The sequence below is a fragment of the Calonectris borealis genome, chromosome 1, assembly GCF_964195595.1.
Source record: "Calonectris borealis chromosome 1, bCalBor7.hap1.2, whole genome shotgun sequence".
In the NCBI taxonomy this organism is placed as follows: domain Eukaryota; kingdom Metazoa; phylum Chordata; class Aves; order Procellariiformes; family Procellariidae; genus Calonectris; species Calonectris borealis.
The window spans coordinates 56,826,650-56,845,170 of record NC_134312.1 but is presented as its reverse complement, the minus strand read 5'-3'; the positions used below and the strand labels follow the sequence as shown (position 1 = coordinate 56,845,170).

The 18,521-nt window shown below is 42.8% G+C and overlaps 1 protein-coding gene across 2 annotated transcripts; it reads left to right on the top strand.

The window, feature by feature from the left end:
* The first annotated feature begins 83 nt into the window (after positions 1-83).
* Positions 84-18,505, top strand: ADSL (adenylosuccinate lyase). Of its 2 annotated transcripts, none has more exons than XM_075154827.1 (13): positions 84-536; positions 5,163-5,366; positions 6,504-6,548; positions 7,332-7,411; positions 9,789-9,960; positions 10,274-10,320; positions 10,726-10,816; positions 11,654-11,723; positions 12,747-12,894; positions 14,906-14,996; positions 15,567-15,656; positions 17,869-18,045; positions 18,363-18,505. In XM_075154827.1, the coding sequence occupies exons 1-13, from the start codon at positions 84-86 to the stop codon at positions 18,447-18,449; spliced, it is 1,755 nt and encodes a 584-aa protein (XP_075010928.1). In that variant the 3' UTR covers positions 18,450-18,505. The 2 variants fall into 2 exon arrangements, with proteins under 2 accessions (XP_075010928.1, XP_075010938.1); XM_075154837.1 differs by lacking the exon at positions 84-536 and adding an exon at positions 2,123-2,140.
* The last annotated feature ends 16 nt before the right edge of the window (positions 18,506-18,521 follow it).

The window sequence follows — 18,521 nt, the reverse complement described above, 5'->3', positions numbered from 1 at the left end:
GATTGTATTATGTGCAACTCAGTTGCTTACATTATAACTACAAAATATTTTTGGGTTCCTGGAAAAAAAAAAAAGACTAATAAATGTGTTTGGCTGCTAAGCATTTAATACTCGTGTTTTCTGCACGTTTATTCTGCCGCGCGTGTGCTCGCCGCTGCACCCTCGCCGCCATCTTCCGCCCCGTCACCCCGTGCGCGACCTCCCCCCGCCAGGGGGCGCCGCCTCCCCCGCGCTCTGCCCGCGGCGCCGTGTTCTGCGCCGGGGGCGGGGGCTCCTCGCGACAGCGGGGCGGGGCCGCCGCCCGCCTTTATCCCGCGCTGCCGGCAGGCGCCCTGCCCCGGGCGGCCCCGATCGCTCCGTCGCCCCGCGCCGCTGCTGCCATGGCGACCCCCGGCGCCGAGGAGGACCCGCTGGCGCGCTACCGCTCTCCGCTGGTGTCGCGGTACGCCAGCGCCGAGATGGGCTTCAACTTCAGCGAGAGAAAGAAGTTCGGGACGTGGCGCCGCCTCTGGCTCTACCTCGCCCAGGCTGAGAAGGTAACGGCGGGACGGGGCCGCTGAGGGGAGAGCGGCCCGGAGCCACCGCCCTGCCCTGGCGAGGGATGAAGGCGGGGGGGACTGTCGTGGCGGAGCGTCTTCATGCCCCGGTTCCGCTTCCCTTCGGGGCTCCGGCGGGGGAGAGCCGGTTACCGGCGGGTGCGGGGGTTCGCCGCCCGTCTGCTTTGCGCGCGTCGCTCGTTGGGTGCCTGCGGCGCGGCGGTCCCCGGCGCGGGAACCGGCGGTAACCGGAGCTGCCCGTGGGAAAGGAGACCGAGCAGCGGCCTGGGTCAGCTCGGGGTGAGCGGGAGAAAACTGACCAGAACAAGCTTCAGGCGGCCCTTCGCGAGTTTCGGGGGGGAAAGGGGTGGGGGCGGGGGGGCAGTGTGCAAGCCCGGTTTTACACAACGCTTTGTAGGCAATCCTGCACGTACCTGACATCCCTCAGCAAATCGCCTCTTCTTGTCTCGTACCCTCCCCCTTGCACCTTTGCCGCCTCTGTGAAATTAGTTCTGTAAAAGCTTTGCTAAGCAGGTTTTTTGGGGGGGTTGCCTTCTGAGCAAACATTAGTGTCCTTCTGAAACGCTTGCCTGTTTACTTTTCAGGAGGTGTGACTGATGAGATGTGCTCTCTTGTTCAATCAGATTGCTGTCAGTCTGTGCCAACTGGACCACCCCATGCACCTGCAGCCAGTTGTTTTTAGATAGCCCTTACTTCTGAGATAAGTTTACTTTTGACCGAAGTGAGCAGAACAGTTACACCAGAAATGCTTATGATGTTTCTGACAGGCTGAGTGCCACAAAAAAAAAACCTGATAGCACAAAAGATTGGTATCAATTCAGCCATTAGGAAGCAGAGGCTGAGAGTACGTCCATATGATTGCAAGCTGTTGTGTTAGTAGAGTCTATGGATTCAACATTTTTAAAATGTAGTTTAAGCTAAACTGTCTTTGAATTTGGTCCCAGTTAGGGCTGTGTGTACAGCCCGTTATTACTACTTAGTTGAGACGCAGTCACTTTTTAAGATGGACTAACTTGATTCCTTGTGACTGTTGGCATACCCTGAGGGGAAGACTCATATCAGGTTTTTGACAGGGAAAACACTGTAATATGTTCCGGGGTGGGGCGGGGGGAGAGAAAAAAAAGGCAAAAAAAAGACCCCCACAAAAACACTGCCTTCTGACAAGATAGCTTTCAGACTCAATAGCTGCCCATTTGGTTTGTGCGCAAACCTTCAGTTTCCGTTTTCAAAGTACTGGGGTGGTTAGGAAGCAATGCAAGCACTAGGTCTGGCTGTTAAGGCGGAGAAGCACCATGTTGGAGAATGAACAAGCAGCGCACAGTGTCATTAATGCTTTCCTTCTGCGTTCAAGGATCATACCACTGCAGCGGCGTCATCAATAGTACGCTGCACCAAACATGATGTTTTAGAAGCTGAAGATGTAATTATACATCCGTGTTAAATAGGAGTCGTCTTCTGAAATACCACGTGCTGGTATTGTCACAGTTGAGATGCTGGAGTGGGCAGACTGCAAATCTCATCCAGTATAGGAAGTGTCAGTACCAAGAATGCATGCTTAAGGAGCTTTGCATGTTCAAAGCATGGTAATTTAAACGCTGTCATATCAATTCCAGCAGGTAACCGTTGCCTTTTCTACTGTTCAAGAACAAAATACTTTACATGACTTGCCCAACAGGAGAAAGCAAGCTGCTGAAAGAACCAGTGTGAGACTTCTAGGTTTCCACTCCCAAGCTCTGAACCTGGGGTTCCTCTGTTGCTTGACCCTTGCTTTCTCTTCTATTGCCACCATAGGGTTTTGTTCCCAGAAAGTAGAGACAGACCTTGCAATTTCTTGAGCACCCTTTTCGTAGTGGGAAGAGGGAGACTACTATTTTTATCTCTCTCTTCATTCTAGAGGAGCTTGTCTTCTGATGTCAGTTCTGGATTGAAAGAGGAAGAGTCAGCTACTTTCAGCACCTGTTAGCTCTGTCAATGATCACTTAGTTATGGATATAAGCAGTTTCCTCAGATTCCTTATTGAAGATACATAGTATTTCTTTTTAGGTACATTTTAGAAAAAAAAAGTAATGAATGAAATATAGGCAATATTTACTACAGTACTTATCTTCGTTTTCAAGGCATTTAAATGTTGCTTCTCCAATCATCCTTATTGAAGATACATGATATTTCTTTCTGGGTACATTAAAAAAGAAGTAATGAATGAACTATGGGCAATACTTATTCCTGTTTTGTAGTAAATCAGAATATTAAGAAGATCTAATCTAACCATAGGTTTTCTGAAAGCTGCAGGGAAGTAGTAAAAGAGCGGACATGAAGTTTAGTGATGAAGTTTTAGGTAAAGTACAGGGCCGGTGAATGGTTTCAATATTCACCCTACTTACAGGACAAATTTTCGAGTAGTCCACTTGGAATATGTGAAATAAGAACTGAAAAATTATTTCACTGGAAACTGGATTAGACAGAAAATCTTCACAGTTTGTATTTTGTATTTTGTTCCTTACAGCAGGCAACACCAGGAGTTTGAAAGAGGAGACTCAGCAAAATGAGTGATTAGTAAGAGAGAGCTCTTTAAACTAATCTTTTCCCAGCTGACAGTAGTTAAAGTTTGGGTTAAGAGCTGAAGCATGTGAGTTCATACCCATCCCAAAATTCTAGTTTATTTTTTTAACATAAATTTGTTTGTATTATGATACCTCTATTAATACCTCATTTTGGTTTTTTATTTTTAATCCTGAACTCTTGAGCTAAACGATGTGTTATTTGAAAGACAAGTACAAATTTCATGGAGCTCTTCCTTCTAGTAGAAGTAGCTTTGACATCCTGCAACATTAAACTGACTAATAAAATGTTTCGCACATGTAGAATCTGAATGTTTTCTCTGTGTAAGAGTCTATAGTAGCTCCCAATCTAATTTTTTTTGTCCGATTTAAGTTTTGGTATTTTTCTGGTTTATGTTCTTTGTTAGAGGAGCAGCCCCATGTTCTCATTCTGCTTGCAGGAGACATTCTGTATCATCTGCCTGGTTTGCTCTGCCCTTTAGGAATAGAGGTGAATGAACAGGTCATAGTTGTTATAGCGGTGCATCAAAATGTTGGAACAGCCTCGGAGGAATGACACCTTAAAAGCACGATACAGAGAGCATGTCACTGACCTGTAGTTTCTTTGGAGAAACCACTATTAATTTCCCTCAGATAGTTTTTCTACTATTTTTTTTAGTAGACGGGTTTGAAGGACATCCGATTGCTTTCCTCCTGAGGTACTATCAATATCAGCAAAAAGTCGGAGGGAAGAGGGCTCGTGATATTTGTGAGCGCATGAGAACAGCATTTGCCATGGCACTGCCATACCTTGCATGTGTTCCTATGACAGGTAGTCCCTTTTCTTCAGGATTATTTCTTTCCTCTCCATATGGCTGTCAGTGCCTGCATAGCATGGTCAGCTTTTCCCAACAGGTCATGGATGCGTGAACAAGGCATGAGGTTTTAATCTTGGCACAAGACTGTATTGCCTTCTGAGTTGCCTGTGTGCTTTCAGGCAGTTACAAACTGCATCAGTACACCCCAAAGACAGCAGTCTGGATCCAGGTGCTTTTCTTCATTCATATGGGCGCTCATGGTTGTGTATCCACTTGCAGCATCATATTTTAAGTTGTATGGGTACTAATTATCTTATGAGGACCTTGAAGACACATCTGCTTCACTTGCTGTCTTCTCTAGTTCCAGATTCCTCATCTGCAAAATGTTTTTTTAGTCAGTTTGATTCTGAACAGAACCAGCTTTTGAAATACCAGCTTCCTGGCTGGTGGCTTGTAATTACTAATGTGCAAGACAATAACATTTTAATTTGGAAAAGGTAGTAATGCCAAGTTCGTTGTGAGACTTTTAAACTCTCAGTGTCAGGAAAGGCCATTTTTCTCAGCTTACTTAACTTGGGCAAGTATAGACCTGTGCAAGAGTTATACCAGCGTATAATTCTGTGGTTTGATATCTTACTCTGTTTTTAAGTCAGCTTGCTGAAAAAGTTTAGCAAATATTTTTGAACAGGAACTAGGAGCATTTACCTCCTGCTTCCAGATCAAGTACCTGATTTCCTAAGCTTCCAGATTCAGACTGAGATGAAGTATTTTAGGACTCTTGGAAAGGTACAAATGTATGTACCTTTCCATATGTTCTAAGCCCACTGTTTGCAGTTGTGTAGGTCTAGTTGTGGTCCAAAGAGTTCTTCCTGACACAAGCTATCTTGTCACATGGTAGCTGGATTGTACCCACCCAAAGGGTAAATTTCATTAAAAGAAGTTAAGACTATGCTATTTTTATATCACTTTTCCCCATATGTCTGATTTTTGTAGTTGTCACAGGGATGTTACATGATTGAGGAAAGTATGAAGCCCAAGAGGAACATCTAAGCATGATCACTGTCCTATCCTATTGGAAAAGGTTGGATAACCCTAGAATGAAAGCATTTGCTGTTACAACTCTTGATTATGCCAAATTGCCACGCTTCCGTGAGATGTCATGTGGGAGTAAATTGTCTAAAGAACTTCTGTGTCAGTTTGGGTTGTCTCTTAAAGACAAAAAGAAATAGAAAGTTTTTTTCCCCTTGCAGTCACTTGGGCTTCCTATCACAGATGAGCAGATACAGGAGATGGAAGCAAATCTGGACAACATTGACTTCAAGATGGCAGCGGAGGAAGAGAAGAAGCTGCGTCACGATGTGATGGCCCACGTTCACACCTTTGCCCACTGCTGTCCAAAAGCTGCAGCCATCATTCACCTTGGAGCAACTTCCTGTTACGTAGGGGATAATACGGTAATATAGTATTTTCAGTTTCCTGCCTGCAGAGCTGGGCGAAACAAAGCTACAGTTGCTTACTTGATAGCTCTTTATAAAGTTTTCTTTATAAAATAATATCAAATAGATTTTTCAGACATATTTGTTAGTTTTACTGTTGAAGTTAATTCCCCTTTATCCTAGCTACCCTAGGAAGGCAAGCTCCTCTTGACTTCTTTCTTTTGATATGAAGCAAGATCTCTCTGAAAACTAACTGTTCCCTAAACTCTGCTTGCATGTTAAATATTCAAGGAGATAAGAGATTGTGAGTTGCAAACGCATGCAGAAACGTGTGAGTTATGCCAATGGGATGAGAGTTCACTGACTTACAAAACAAGGCCACTTTTGATATACACAGCCCATGAGCTTTCAACTGCTGCTTGGAACCCCTGTATTGATTCGGGATAAATAAAGCTTTTCGGTGGCCAAGAGAATGGATAAATGTGTTAAGTGAAAAAGGAAGTACCACCGTTCTACAGAACTGTAAAATGTTTGTGAAAAACCTGTCTAAAACTGAGCCCAAGCTAAAGTAATTTCTCAGTATATATTGCTGCTCCCCTGTGTCCAAGTCATTGCAACTTCACGTCCGCTTTTGTCATATGAGAAGCTCCTGCGTGATTATTTTTACCCTACTCCTTTGCAAGCCTGTTTGGCTTTTAGGTAATACCACATTCCTTGTGACACTTGGCACCTAGCTGTACTTCAGTCTGAAAGGAGGAGTGAAGATGACTGCTGCCTGATCAGTCCACTTACTTTCCTGCTGTCTTTAGCCTACAGTGCCTGCATTTTCCACTTGGGATGAATGATTTAGTCTGTCATTCCATGGGCATCAGGAGTATCTCAAAATAATCATTCACGCCCAGTCAGTGGAAATGGGTCTTCTACCACCCCGTATGATTTTCTGTGGATAGTACAGAAGAAGCAATGGTGGATCCAGCATTTTTGTCATAAGCAAGTTCACCACAAGTTCTGATACAAGAAGAAAAGCAGAGCTTTCATTATAAGAGACTTTTGAGTGGACAAAGCACATTTTAATTATCTGTGTACTCTCTGAGAGAAGCCATTATGTCTGGTCCTTCAGACATGGCCCAAACTTCCTTTCTTTGCTTCTTTCAGGATCTGATTGTCCTCCGTGATGGGTTTAACCTGCTGCTACCCAAGGTGAGAAGGCAGTTGTGCGCAGTGTCTCAGAAGTGGGCAGCGCTGGTGTCCTGTGAATAGCCTGTGTTTAACTTGGATTTTCCTAAGCCTTGCTGGGAAGCTAGGAGGAGCTGTCTGAGTTACTCTCAAAAAAGTGAACAGTTATCTTCCTTTCCTCTCTCAAGTCTTTCCCCAAAGCTTCTTTGCTCGCCATGGGAATTATAAGCAACTCCTTGTTTATCTGTGCTACAGGTACTACTTTCAGAAAACAACCATATTGCTCTCAGGGTCAGCTTAGGCATCCCCTTAACTATATTCCTAGGAGCATGTCAGCATTCAAGAAGCTATATAATACAATTTTCTGATGTCAAATATAGTGAGAGTGTAGTGCAATGTTCTCTATCTGATCTAAGTGTCTTGGCACCCAGTTTGCCCTGGACTGTACATGCGTCAATTATACCCCAAGCAGCTTTATTTCTGACCAGTTCCAGGAATAAAGAAAATACCCAGGGATAAACCAACTGCAGGATTGGGTTGGGCACAAGGACTAGACTAGTTTGAGCTGAAGTCCAACCACTTGTATCATCTCTTGCTTGAGTTTTGCAGCAAGCAAAAATAATGTGCATGCCCTGAAAAAATGAAACACACCATTTTCTACAATTAGACAGGGGTATTCCAAGTATTGCACAGTTGTTTCCCTCCCCTTTTTCTCACAATGTTGTTGTGCTTAAGTGTGCTACCTTCTGCTGTGGTGTTTTTTTTTCTCTCATTCCACCTCTTTTCTATCCTTCCTGCATCCACCAGCTCGCAAGGGTGATTAGCCGGCTGGCCGACTTTGCTGAGAAGTACGCTGACTTGCCTACTTTGGGCTTCACTCACTACCAGTAAGTAGCCATCAGCCTTTGCTTTCATTTTGTCAGCTGTGCTTTGGTTAAATTAACCTCCTGCTGCTTTCTTTCATCCTTCTTTTTCCCACTTCTGACCAGTGGCAGTTGGTACTGCTGGACATCATTAAGACATTGTTGGTGGTTCAGAAAAGGAGTATGTGCCTAACTCCACCCTTGTCTCAGGAAATTGAACGGTTGCTTGGACTAGCTGTCAGCAGTTGTTTTAACACAGCTTCCTAAGGAACGACGAATCCTGGCGAATATAGATGTGTAAATTCTGGGCTGTTTCAAAAAGCCTGACTGGGGGTTGCAGCAAGCCTGTCTTCCAGTCATATTTTCTTTATGTTTGTTTTTCTGTCAGTTAAGTTAGTTTCAACTGCAGCCTAAACGTTTGTTACTGGCTACTTGTTACTACAGCTACTCTGTCTGTCACTATTGCTGAAGCTTTCTTCTAAAGTGATGATTCAGGATCCATCAATTTTCATACATTTCTATATGGATCCCTGGGAAGAATTAGGAAGAATTTCTTCTGTTTAACAGGACGATACCATTTTTTGTCTCTTAGGTAACTTACACTTTTTGTGCAGCACTTCTGACATTGAATACAATAGAATAGAATACAATACAATAGAATATTTTTGGGCAGACTACTGAGTCAAAGGACAGTGAGATCTGGATAGGTCTGTTGTTGGGGTAGATTAATCTGCTGCTTCATGAAGACAGTTTGCTTTCAGAGGCGTTAAACTGTACACCTTGAGGTAAGCCTGGATCTTCTACTCTGGTGATATGGAACACCAGAGGCAGGGAAATTAAGCATAGGTCATGTCAGACTCGGTGTCTGGCACTTTAAAATTTCTCCCAAAGGAGAGTGGGAGCGTCAGTTCAGGTCTCTGATTAATTGTCTTGCTGTATATGCCATGTCAGTTCAATCAGCTTTAGTCCTAGTTCCTTCTTCGGCTACAGCTTTTCAGAGGAGTTCTCTGGGTTCAGTTTTATCTTGGCTTTTGGAAAGAGTACAAAGGAGTATTTAAGAAGTGTATGCAAAGTGAAGTTGTAAAAACTAAGCTGAAGAAGGTATTGATCCCTTGGCCTTTTCTGTGTCCTTCTGTGTCAGGAGGGCTTCTGCCCCGTTACGAACAGGGCCGTGTTTTCCCTAGCCTTTCTTTTGCTGCTTACCTACTTGCAGAGGCCTTTCTTGTCACCTTTCACATCCCACATCCGTTTAAACTGCAGGTGGGCTTTGGCTTTCCTAACCCCATCCCTGCAGTGCTGGACAGATCACCTGACCCTGCTTCCACATCTTATATGCTTCCTTTTTATGTCTGATCTTAATCAGGAGCACCTTGTTCACGTGCATATGCTTTTTTGAAATAGTATAGAGGTTGTCTTTGGACTTCATGTGGAAAATTTGAAATATTTCAACTTCTAGGCTCTGCTAATATCCGCATTTTCTCCTCAAAGCATTTGCAGGAAGACAGTGTGGTTGAAGCTTGCAGATATGTATTTCAAGGTGGAGGTCTTACAAAAAATGTTGGCTAACAGTATTGTTAATTATTGCACGTTTGCCCAGAGGCTGAGGAATGCATTTTTATAAATAAAAAGGAACAGTCCCTTAGAGAAATCATTTAAAATCACAATGTGTCCGCAGACGTTTCTGCACTGAGAAACTCACACCAGTGCTATAAGTTAGCCAGGATGCCCCCTGTGCCCTGGGCGAGCAGAATTAGGGTGGGGGGGAGGGATGCACCTCCGGTTCTCCCAGCCCCCTGGCTTCTCTCCCCTGCAGAGCCTCGGGCGGGGTGCGGGCCGGCAGGGGGCGCCCTCCGCCAGCGGAGGCGCGGGCGCGAAGCGCGGCGGCTGCAGGCGCGGGGAGCGGGGGCGGGGGCGCGGGGGCGGGGGCGCGGGGAGCGGGCCCGGGATGTCGCGTTACTTGCAACTGACTGAGGCTTGTCCGCTTGACAGAGTCCTGGAAAAACGCCGTGAAACCCGTTCTAGATATTCGGACTAGCAGGCTTCCAGTCACTTTTATTGAAGAAACTCAAAGGCTGTAGTAGTGAAACATCTTCAGATACCCATTCTCACTTATTTCTTAATCCCCTAACACATACAGAAACGACAATCACTGTTTTCTCTTGATGTAATTACATCTAATTCCTGAAAAGAATGATCATATCTTCAGTACCATTTACTGGTCATACATATGTGCTGTTACATCTTCCTCCGTAAGCCCAATCTTTTTAATTTCTGCTCAGAGGAGTCAGAGAGACCAACCTGCAAGGAGGTCTTAACAGTAGGCTCAGCAGCAAACTGTGGCCCTTCTGGAGTTACTGTGCAAATTGTCAATGAGTCACATTCTGTTCTTGGCTGTTTTCAGACCTGCACAGCTCACCACTGTGGGGAAACGCTGCTGCTTGTGGATTCAGGACTTGTGCATGGACCTGCAGAACCTGGAGCGGGCTCGGGATGATCTGCGCTTTCGGGGTGTAAAAGGCACCACTGGCACTCAAGCCAGCTTCTTGCAGCTTTTTGAGGGAGACCACAGTAAAGTAAGTCAGACAGCCCAGGGCATCGACTTGCAGTCTTTGCAATTCTCCCCTCTGGAATGCTGTTCTGTTTGGAGGAACATGGAGATTCTGGCATCAAATTCACAAGGGCACTGCGATCCCTCTGGGGCCCACTGACAAGGCCCTGTGTGAAAGTGAGCAGAATTTGGGGGGGAGGGGGGGGAGTGCTTCCCAGCAAGTATAACATTTGTTGACAGTAAACTGAGAAAAGCAAAGGATCCTTTTTGCGGTTGCTGACCTTCCTGAATTGTTGCATTCTGAGTTCTCTTTGTTTTGGTTTTTTCTTCACCCTGAGGTTGAAGAGCTGGACAGATTAGTGACTGCAAAGGCAGGATTTAAGCGGTATGTAATAAGCATGCTTAGTCATCTAAATTTGGTGTTAACGAAGTGTGACTCCTGCTGTCCACGTTGGCCCAGATTCCCCTAGCTGCCAAACTGACTTCTGTGCTGCTGTTGACTTATCTCCTTTTGCCATCTTCCATTCCCAATTGCAGCTTCCTGCAGGAAACTTCACCTCCTAAATAGGCCACTTCTACTTGTCTCCCTGTCAAAGGACGGCTGTCCATTTTCCCTCTGCTCTTCTCTCTTCCATTGCATGCTGCCCAAAATTGACAGCCTGAATCCAAAGTTGTTCTCGTCAGGGCAGAATGAGAACCCTCCACTTTAAGAGCCATGGCACTCCTTGCTCAAAGCCTTGCAGTACAGTTGTATCTGACTGGAGCACTCAACTTCTGTGCTTATTTTTAGGTCTTACATGGTCACAGGGCAGACCTATAGTCGCAAGGTAGATATTGAAGTCCTGTCCGTGCTGGCCAGTCTTGGGGCATCTATACACAAGGTGAGCACACTATTTTTATACATTGGGAAAAAGAGGAAATATTTTAGATCTTGAAGAGAAGGTGCTTATGGTGCAGAACGCTGTTCTCAAGAAATATTAATACGTGTTCCTTGTTCAGCTGTTCTCTTTGTGATCATGTAAATTCACCACAGGATACATGCTTAGTAATCAAACCTCAAAGATCTTAAGACCAGTGGCAAATAAAGCAAGTTTACTGAGCAGATTCTAAGATGGGTTAACAAATCCCACACCAGATATTAGTCTAATCTATGCTAAATCGATCCAATTAGAGTAAATGTCTTTCCTAGTGGTGTAAGAGTTTTTAAATTTCACCGTTTGCTCCTAATTAATTGCTTTTCTGATAATGGTGTTATTGTCTCTGTCCTTGTGGATTCTTTTCATTGATTTATTTCTGTTCCCTCCCTCTTCCTCCTCTTGGCTAAAGTGATCTGTGGTATTTTCTTCTGGTTTAGTTTTGTAGACTGGCTGGTTCAGTGAGCACACATTATCTGTGTTTGCAAATCACTGTGTAATTTTGTTATGCATTTTCACTGTTCCCTCCTGGTATCTCTTCCATTCCCTGCAAACATTTGCCCTTCTTGGAGTCCTGTTCTATTCTAATACAGTGGACATCTTTTTTTCCTTACGCTTTCTTGACTGGGATTTTTAGGCTGGGAAGTATGATTGCAGTGTCAATTTTTTTGTCAAATTTTTCACTGTGTCCCCAATTTACCTCTCGGACACAGATGCAAACACTTCTCCAAGAACACTAACAGGAGTGTATATTGGTGTGTGTTAGTTTGGTTCTGTTTGTTAATTTCTTGGGCTTTTTTCTAGATTTGTACTGACATTCGTCTTTTGGCCAACCTGAAGGAGATAGAGGAGCCTTTTGAGAAAGATCAGATTGGTAAGGGATGCGAGACATTTCTTGGACCGGTGTATGTATCTTTTAATTTATGTTGGTGCAGCCTTTCAAGCAAACTTAGGAATGTCACTGACAGAAATTGCTTTAAATTAACTGAGGTTTGACATTGTTAGTATTTTGGATCCTTTTTAAAGGAAAAAAAAAATGCACTTTACCCAAAGGTTTCTGGATATTAAGTAATTAAAATCAGATTTGTATCTCTGCACTTCCTGGGTTTGGGGAGAGAGCAGAAGCAGTCACGTATTCCCCACAGAGGAAGACTTGGGTCTGAGGAATACTTAGTGTTTTCCATTCTTCATGAAGCTAACTGGAGCTGTAGGTTTTCAGCTTGACTCAGCATTTTGGTCTTTATAAACAGACAAATTTGGAATAATGAAACTGGGCTGGATCCTTGCCAAAAGAATACTAATGATGTGATTCTGACAATGGTAGAAGGGGAGAAGAAAACATAGAGTTTTGGCTCTTGGCTGGAAGAAAGTTCAGGCAGGCACCCTAAATAATTGCATAGGATTGAATCGGCAAATTAAGCCTTCGTCGTATTTGTTATTTGAATCATTCTGCATTCTATGGTTCGTTTTGATATCCATTCACCAGAGCAACAGGCAGCAGTATAAGTATCTGGCTTTGAAGGACAATGTTACTGAGCAGATGGGGTCTTGAACCCTGCTAAAGTTGCCATGGGTCCCCTAGAGAGACGGTGCTAAATACTGCACTAAAAATAAAGGCCATTTGTTCTTTTTATGTGGTAGTACTTCTTCTGTTTTGCAGAATTGCAAAATTCTCACTTTTTTTCTCCCCGCGGTACGATGTTTCTAATCTAAAGGGGAAGTGTGGTGTGGTGTCATTTTCTTTATTCCATTTTGTTCTTAGAAAATCATCATGTTTTGAGGCTTTAGTTGAAAACATGATTCCTGACACATTTTTCTTATCTGGGGGAGGACCTTCATCTCTTCCTGAATGCACTACTTCTATGTCCTGTTTCCATCACTCTTTCTCCTTTCACAGGTTCAAGTGCTATGCCTTACAAGAGGAATCCCATGCGTTCAGAACGCTGCTGCAGCCTGGCTCGACACCTGATGACTCTGGTGCTGGATCCCCTCCAAACAGCCTCTGTGCAGTGGTTTGAGCGAACATTGGATGACAGCGCCAACAGGTTTGTTTAGATCGTGCAATGCAGCAATTTCAGAAGGTCTTGTGCAGGAAGGTCTTTTAATGTATTTAGAAAGTATATTTTTAAACTAAAACCACAGATTACCACCTTGATGAAAAGCAGTCTCAATAGAATCTAGAGACTACAAACTGGTTTCCTCTCTAAGATCAGATGAAAACTGTTAAGTTTTTTTAACATCAAAGTAAACCAGCAAAGAGAAGGAGGGATGCAGAAGCCGTGATAATAAATTGCTTTCATAGTCTTCCTGTTTCAACAGCACACTATAGCAGTTCTTACCTTTCTCAAATTTTCCTCCCAGTCTATTTGGAATGTGTTTTTTGACCCTGTTCCTCTTCACTGCTTAAAGAATAATTCAACATTTTATCTGTAATCCCTTAACCCTCCAAATAATTTAAAGAAACTTATTTTCATCTCTTTGTAAAGTGTTGTTCTTTACAGAAGTAGTTCAGATCCTAAAGAAAGAGCACAAACTTATTTTTTAAGTAATATTTCATGAAAACCTGTGCAGGTCTTTTAGATATTGCTTAGCAAACTTTGCTTTGTTTTCTGATTCTTCATTACGACTATTTTGAGATGAGCAGAAGTTCTCTATAATTATTTCCAAATAAATTACAGCAATTAAATTCAATGCTTCCATCTTCCAGCGAGTACTAAATTTGCATAAAGCTCCTATTTACCTTTGAAATAGGTAAATACTACTTAGTTTCAAAGTAGTCTTCTGTTGCTGAATTTGATCTCCTAGAATCTTAGAAATCTTTAGATCTTTAGATTTCTAAGATATAGGATTTGTGGAACAATGAACAACAGCTGTTTTGGCTATAGACTAGAGTTCAGATTGTTAATGAGAACGTTATTTTAAATACGTCTCCACAAACATAATGTCTGCATTAAATTTCATGAAAACATAGATCTTTTCCCAAAAGGACTTTACTCCACAGCTGCTAGTCTTGTTAAGAAAAGAGCTGCATAGGCAGCAGAAAACAATTTAAGAAATTGGATACTGGTTGATATGGTGTGTTTATTTCTCAATAGCTACTAAGTGTTGAGAGATGTACTGGAATGTTTCAGATTTTATTTTCACCTCATCTAATAGAAAGGGTCATTTGTCCACTTCAAAGTCCAATTGAAAAATTCTGTGCCTTGGATTTTTCTTGTTAAAGCTATAGTGTTTTGAAAGGAGAGCAAGCCAGAGAAAATGCAATCAACCTACAAAACAGCAAAGTCCTTTTGAAGACAGTGTGATAGAATTGGGGGTCTTAAATGTAGCACAAGGTTCAAGTACTAGTATATTTTAAAAGATCGCAGGGCCAGGCACTGCTGTCACAGATGGATGCTGCTGTAATTGCTGCACTGTGACACAGAGCCTTTTGCCTGATACAGCTCAGTCCCCACTATTCCTCTCCTCTTCCTCCTTTCCTTTTTGTCATTCTTTTTTGTCAGGAGCCTCCTTTGTGACCAGGAGCTGACCTCTTGGAGGAAGCCCCCACCAAATGCATGGATCACTTTGAAAGTTCCCCGCTAAGCACAGCCAGGCACAGCATGACACTGCAGCATGTCTTACTCCTGGAGAGTAGGGTCAATAGACAGACAGGGCAAGACAGAAGACAGGGGAAGATAGTCTCGTGTTTGCTCGCTCTGTAAATTGCTGCTCTCTTTCCTAGCTGTGTAATCATTGAATTATCTTGGAGCTTTCTGTGTGCGCCTTTACCCTTTCTATTCCTCTCTCTCCCTTTTTCTACTGACCCCTGAAAAAAAAAACAAACAAACCCTCCCGCCTCCCCAGCTTGAGAGCTGCTGCTATAAGATGTTCTTTAGCTTTCCTGGTTGTGACCTTTACGCAACAAGAAGCACCTATAAGGAGAACAGTTCCAGCTTTAGGGCCACAGTAATGCTATTTACAGAATTGCTTATAGAAACTAAAGAGCTAGATCTGAGGTAGGCTGGAACATGGCCTTTATTGCTAACTGGGGCCCTGCATATGTGTGTTTCGTAGGCGCGTGTGTCTGGCTGAGGCTTTCCTCACAGCTGACATCATTCTGAGTACACTGCAGAATATCTCCGAGGGACTTGTGGTATATCCAAAGGTAAAGCAGGAGATAATGTGTGCAGTGTTGCATCCTTGGTAATGTTGCAGCTATGCCAAAGTGTATAAAAATTCTCCCACTCAAAGGATTACATTTTTATCTGTTAGTTCAAAAGGTTTCCAAATTTTGCTCTCTATTCTCACTATATTCTCACTGTTTGCAGGACAGACATGAAAGGGTACTTGTTGAAGCCTAAAGGTAGTAAATTAAAAATTTCTCAAAAAGGATATTTTTCTCTGAACTACACAACGGATCTGTAGAACTTACCGCCAAAAGATACTGTCAAGGCAGATCTCATGCTGTCCTCTAACTTACCTACAGCTTAAAACCAAAGTTCATTGTACATCTTTTCCACAGTAATGTCCCTTACAAGATAGAGGTTCTAAGTATTATCAGCTTCGATACCTGGATTTCCATAGCTAAGTTCAACAAGAGAAATTATCTTTGCATCATTGTCCAGTCCTGGAGATTCAAAAGGAGAGGGAAAACTTCACTGGGAGTACCAGTTGTCTGCAGAATTGCTATAATGCTGTTTCTTTTTTCTATTTGTTTTGTTTTGTTTTGTTTAAGGTGATTGAGAGGAGGATCCGGCAGGAGCTGCCATTCATGGCCACAGAGAATCTAATCATGGCAATGGTGAAAGCAGGGGGCAATCGTCAGGTACAAATGCAGTCAAAAATACCTTTGTTCACTGCCTGGCATTTCACTCCTGAGAAACAAAAGTACCTGGACTCTTGTCCTGACCATCTTACCTTTCTTTGTTCTCCATCTACTCCCACAGAGTTATTAATATTACATTGGTGCTGCAAAGCCAGGCTCTACTCTCTGAGGAGAGAGCAGTTGTGGAGATCCATATTTACTGTTAGGAACACTGTGTGTTTGAGCTAATCTGGCTGTCTGTGCTGGAGAAGAGGGAGACCTATTTTTATATTAGATACTAGTAGGCGTTTTCCTTTTGTAAATGTTTGAAGGAACTTGGAACACAGGCCAAGCTTCTTTAAATGGAACATGTTGGCAGTTGGCTACCTTATAAATTAAAAGAATGAATCAGTGCTGTTAACGAACAAGCAAATAAGACCATTCTGAACCATTCATTCATGTGTCACTCTTCCCTAATTCAGTATAGTGCTTTTTATTATTAACTTTGTTTATGGTGCTTCATTCAGTTTTCTCTGTTCAAGCAAATTGAAATTAAATGTTTTCCTTAGTAAATAAATCCAGACACAATTAGATTATATTTCCTTATCATTTAATTTCACAATTCAGTTTAAAACTGATAATCAAATTTACGTCTTAATAAAACAGCTCATTTTCACTTACCTTTAGACAGTAATTTTTCCTTCTATGATTATTTCCACATCAGGGACAGAAGTTAAACTTGCAAGATAGTAATAGCGAAATGGTTTGCTAGGAGCTTTGAGTAGGGTATGTGCTTCTGGTTCTCTGAGACACTCTGGCAACTCACCCGTGATGTTAGTCAGGAAAAATCCTTTTTCCTTTTTTTTTTTTCTTCCCCACGTGACTCTGATGTTTGTCACTGGGTCAGTCAGTAAGCTTCCTAACTAAACTTATTAAGGGTCACATCATGTGGATAAGTTTCATTATCTTTTCAGCTGTTTTTTTCTAAAGTATCCCATACTTACCTAAACAGTCCTCTCTATTTTGATTAGATTGAAGAGTGAATTTCATTTGTGTTTGTTATTGGCTTACCTTCTTTCTGGTGCTGTTTAATTACAAATCTGTAGAGTTTAGTACACTTATAAAATCTGTTCTTGTTCACATTAGTATATTGTGTTTTCATGTGCTGGGAACTCCAGAACAGCACATTTTCAATGCTTTCCCATCTCATGGCATAGAAACTCACTTCCTTTCCCCACCACTGAACAGCTCCCTCCCCTAAACATCCAGAAGACAGATCTGTTCACCTGAGGCAGGTCAGTGCTGGAGCAAGATGGCCTTTGGATGGAGGAAACAAGGAACAGGAGATCGTTTTTCCTCCTAATTGAAGATAGATCAAGGATAATACATGTGAGGAGAAGATTCTTACATGGCTGTAAATGTAACCACATGACTGTATTTTAGGGACAGCATGGCAGCATCTGATTTTGCGGGTGGTCCCTAACTACAGTTGGGTTCCCTTGTTTTTACAGATTGATTCCACAGGAAATAAAGGGATTAGGAAGAGTCTCAGAAAAATTGTTATAAGGGTTTTGCCAGTCTTAGTGCCATGTGAGGGTTCTTTGGGAGAGAATGTCTTAAGGCCTTCAGGTTTATAAGGGTTTTTTTTCCCTTCAGTCTGTCCTTATGTAAGCCACGGTTTACATAGTCTCACTGCTCGTTAAATTAGACAGGTTCTTTTCCCTTTTTCCAAACCTATAGAGGTTTTACATTGTTACGCTCCCAAGATGTTCCGTACAGGGGTTGACTAGTGGTTAATAAGGAATTCCTGTCTTTCAGTTCATAGAATATTTTGGGAACAGCTACTGTGATCTGTCTTTGGAAAAATTACACAAGTACAGAATAGAACAACTGAAAAAAAAATCCTATAGTGACTCCTAAGAGTATTTGGGGAGTTTGAAGAAGTGTAAAGATTCCAGCGTTGTAAGTTTGTGGTATAATTGAACGGGGAATGCATGCGTCATTCAGACTGGTTTAGCCTCAAAGGGCAGATGTGGAAGGATGAAAAAAATCTTGTATCAATATAGTGGTATATGAGACACCGCAGTCCAAGCTGTGTCTCATTTGTATGCTGTCCAGTGCAGTACGCTTTGGTATTTCTCCCTCCCGCACAAGGTAGCAGGACGAACATGTGCTGTCAGTAGCAATGGAATGACTTTTTTCTTTTCCTCTCCTCTTCCCCCTGCTCCTACAGGATTGCCACGAGAAGATTCGTGTTCTCTCCCAGCAAGCAGCTGCTGTTGTGAAACAGGAAGGGGGTGATAATGACTTCATTGCCCGTGTCCGCGCTGATCCTTACTTCAGCCCTATCCATAAACAACTTGAAAGCCTCTTGGATCCCTCCTCCTTCACTGGACGTGCTCCTCAACAGGTAAAGTAGTGGAAAGAGGGTACAGGTGCTATGGATTGTAACACAATGTGTTGTTTAATCCTGCGTCCTTTTGTATGCCAGAGTGTATAGCTATTATGTACCTCTGTCCATACTACTAAGGCAGACACATTTCTCTCTTTCGTTTTCCTTGGCTTTCTTGTTTTTCTTCTCTGTGGGCTTCACGCTTTTGATTCTGGACATGTCAGACTGCTAGGTGTCTCTGTGAAACAGAGACCCCAATGAGACAAGCAGGTCTGAATGGGGAGAAGGGAACCCTTTCTTTTGCTAATTTTCTCTTTCCCATCTTTCTTGAACAGGTGGCAAAGTTCCTGAAGGAGGAGGTTCGACCAGCGCTGATTCCATACCAAAGCAAGATGGGTGGGAAAATTGAGCTGGCACTTTAGGTGTATTCTGCAAAGGTGTATGGGTACAGGAAGATAATAAAAGCCTTATTGAACCAGGTCTGTTTACTGTGT

Excerpts from the sequence above, each read along its gene's own strand:
- ADSL (XM_075154827.1), top strand. The coding sequence starts at position 84 with ATGTGTTTGGCTGCTAAGCATTTAATACTCGTGTTTTCTGCACGTTTA. Across the intron at positions 10,817-11,653 it reads TTGGGGCATCTATACACAAG|ATTTGTACTGACATTCGTCT; the intron begins GTGAGCACACTA and ends GCTTTTTTCTAG. Across the intron at positions 12,895-14,905 it reads TTGGATGACAGCGCCAACAG|GCGCGTGTGTCTGGCTGAGG; the intron begins GTTTGTTTAGAT and ends TGTGTTTCGTAG.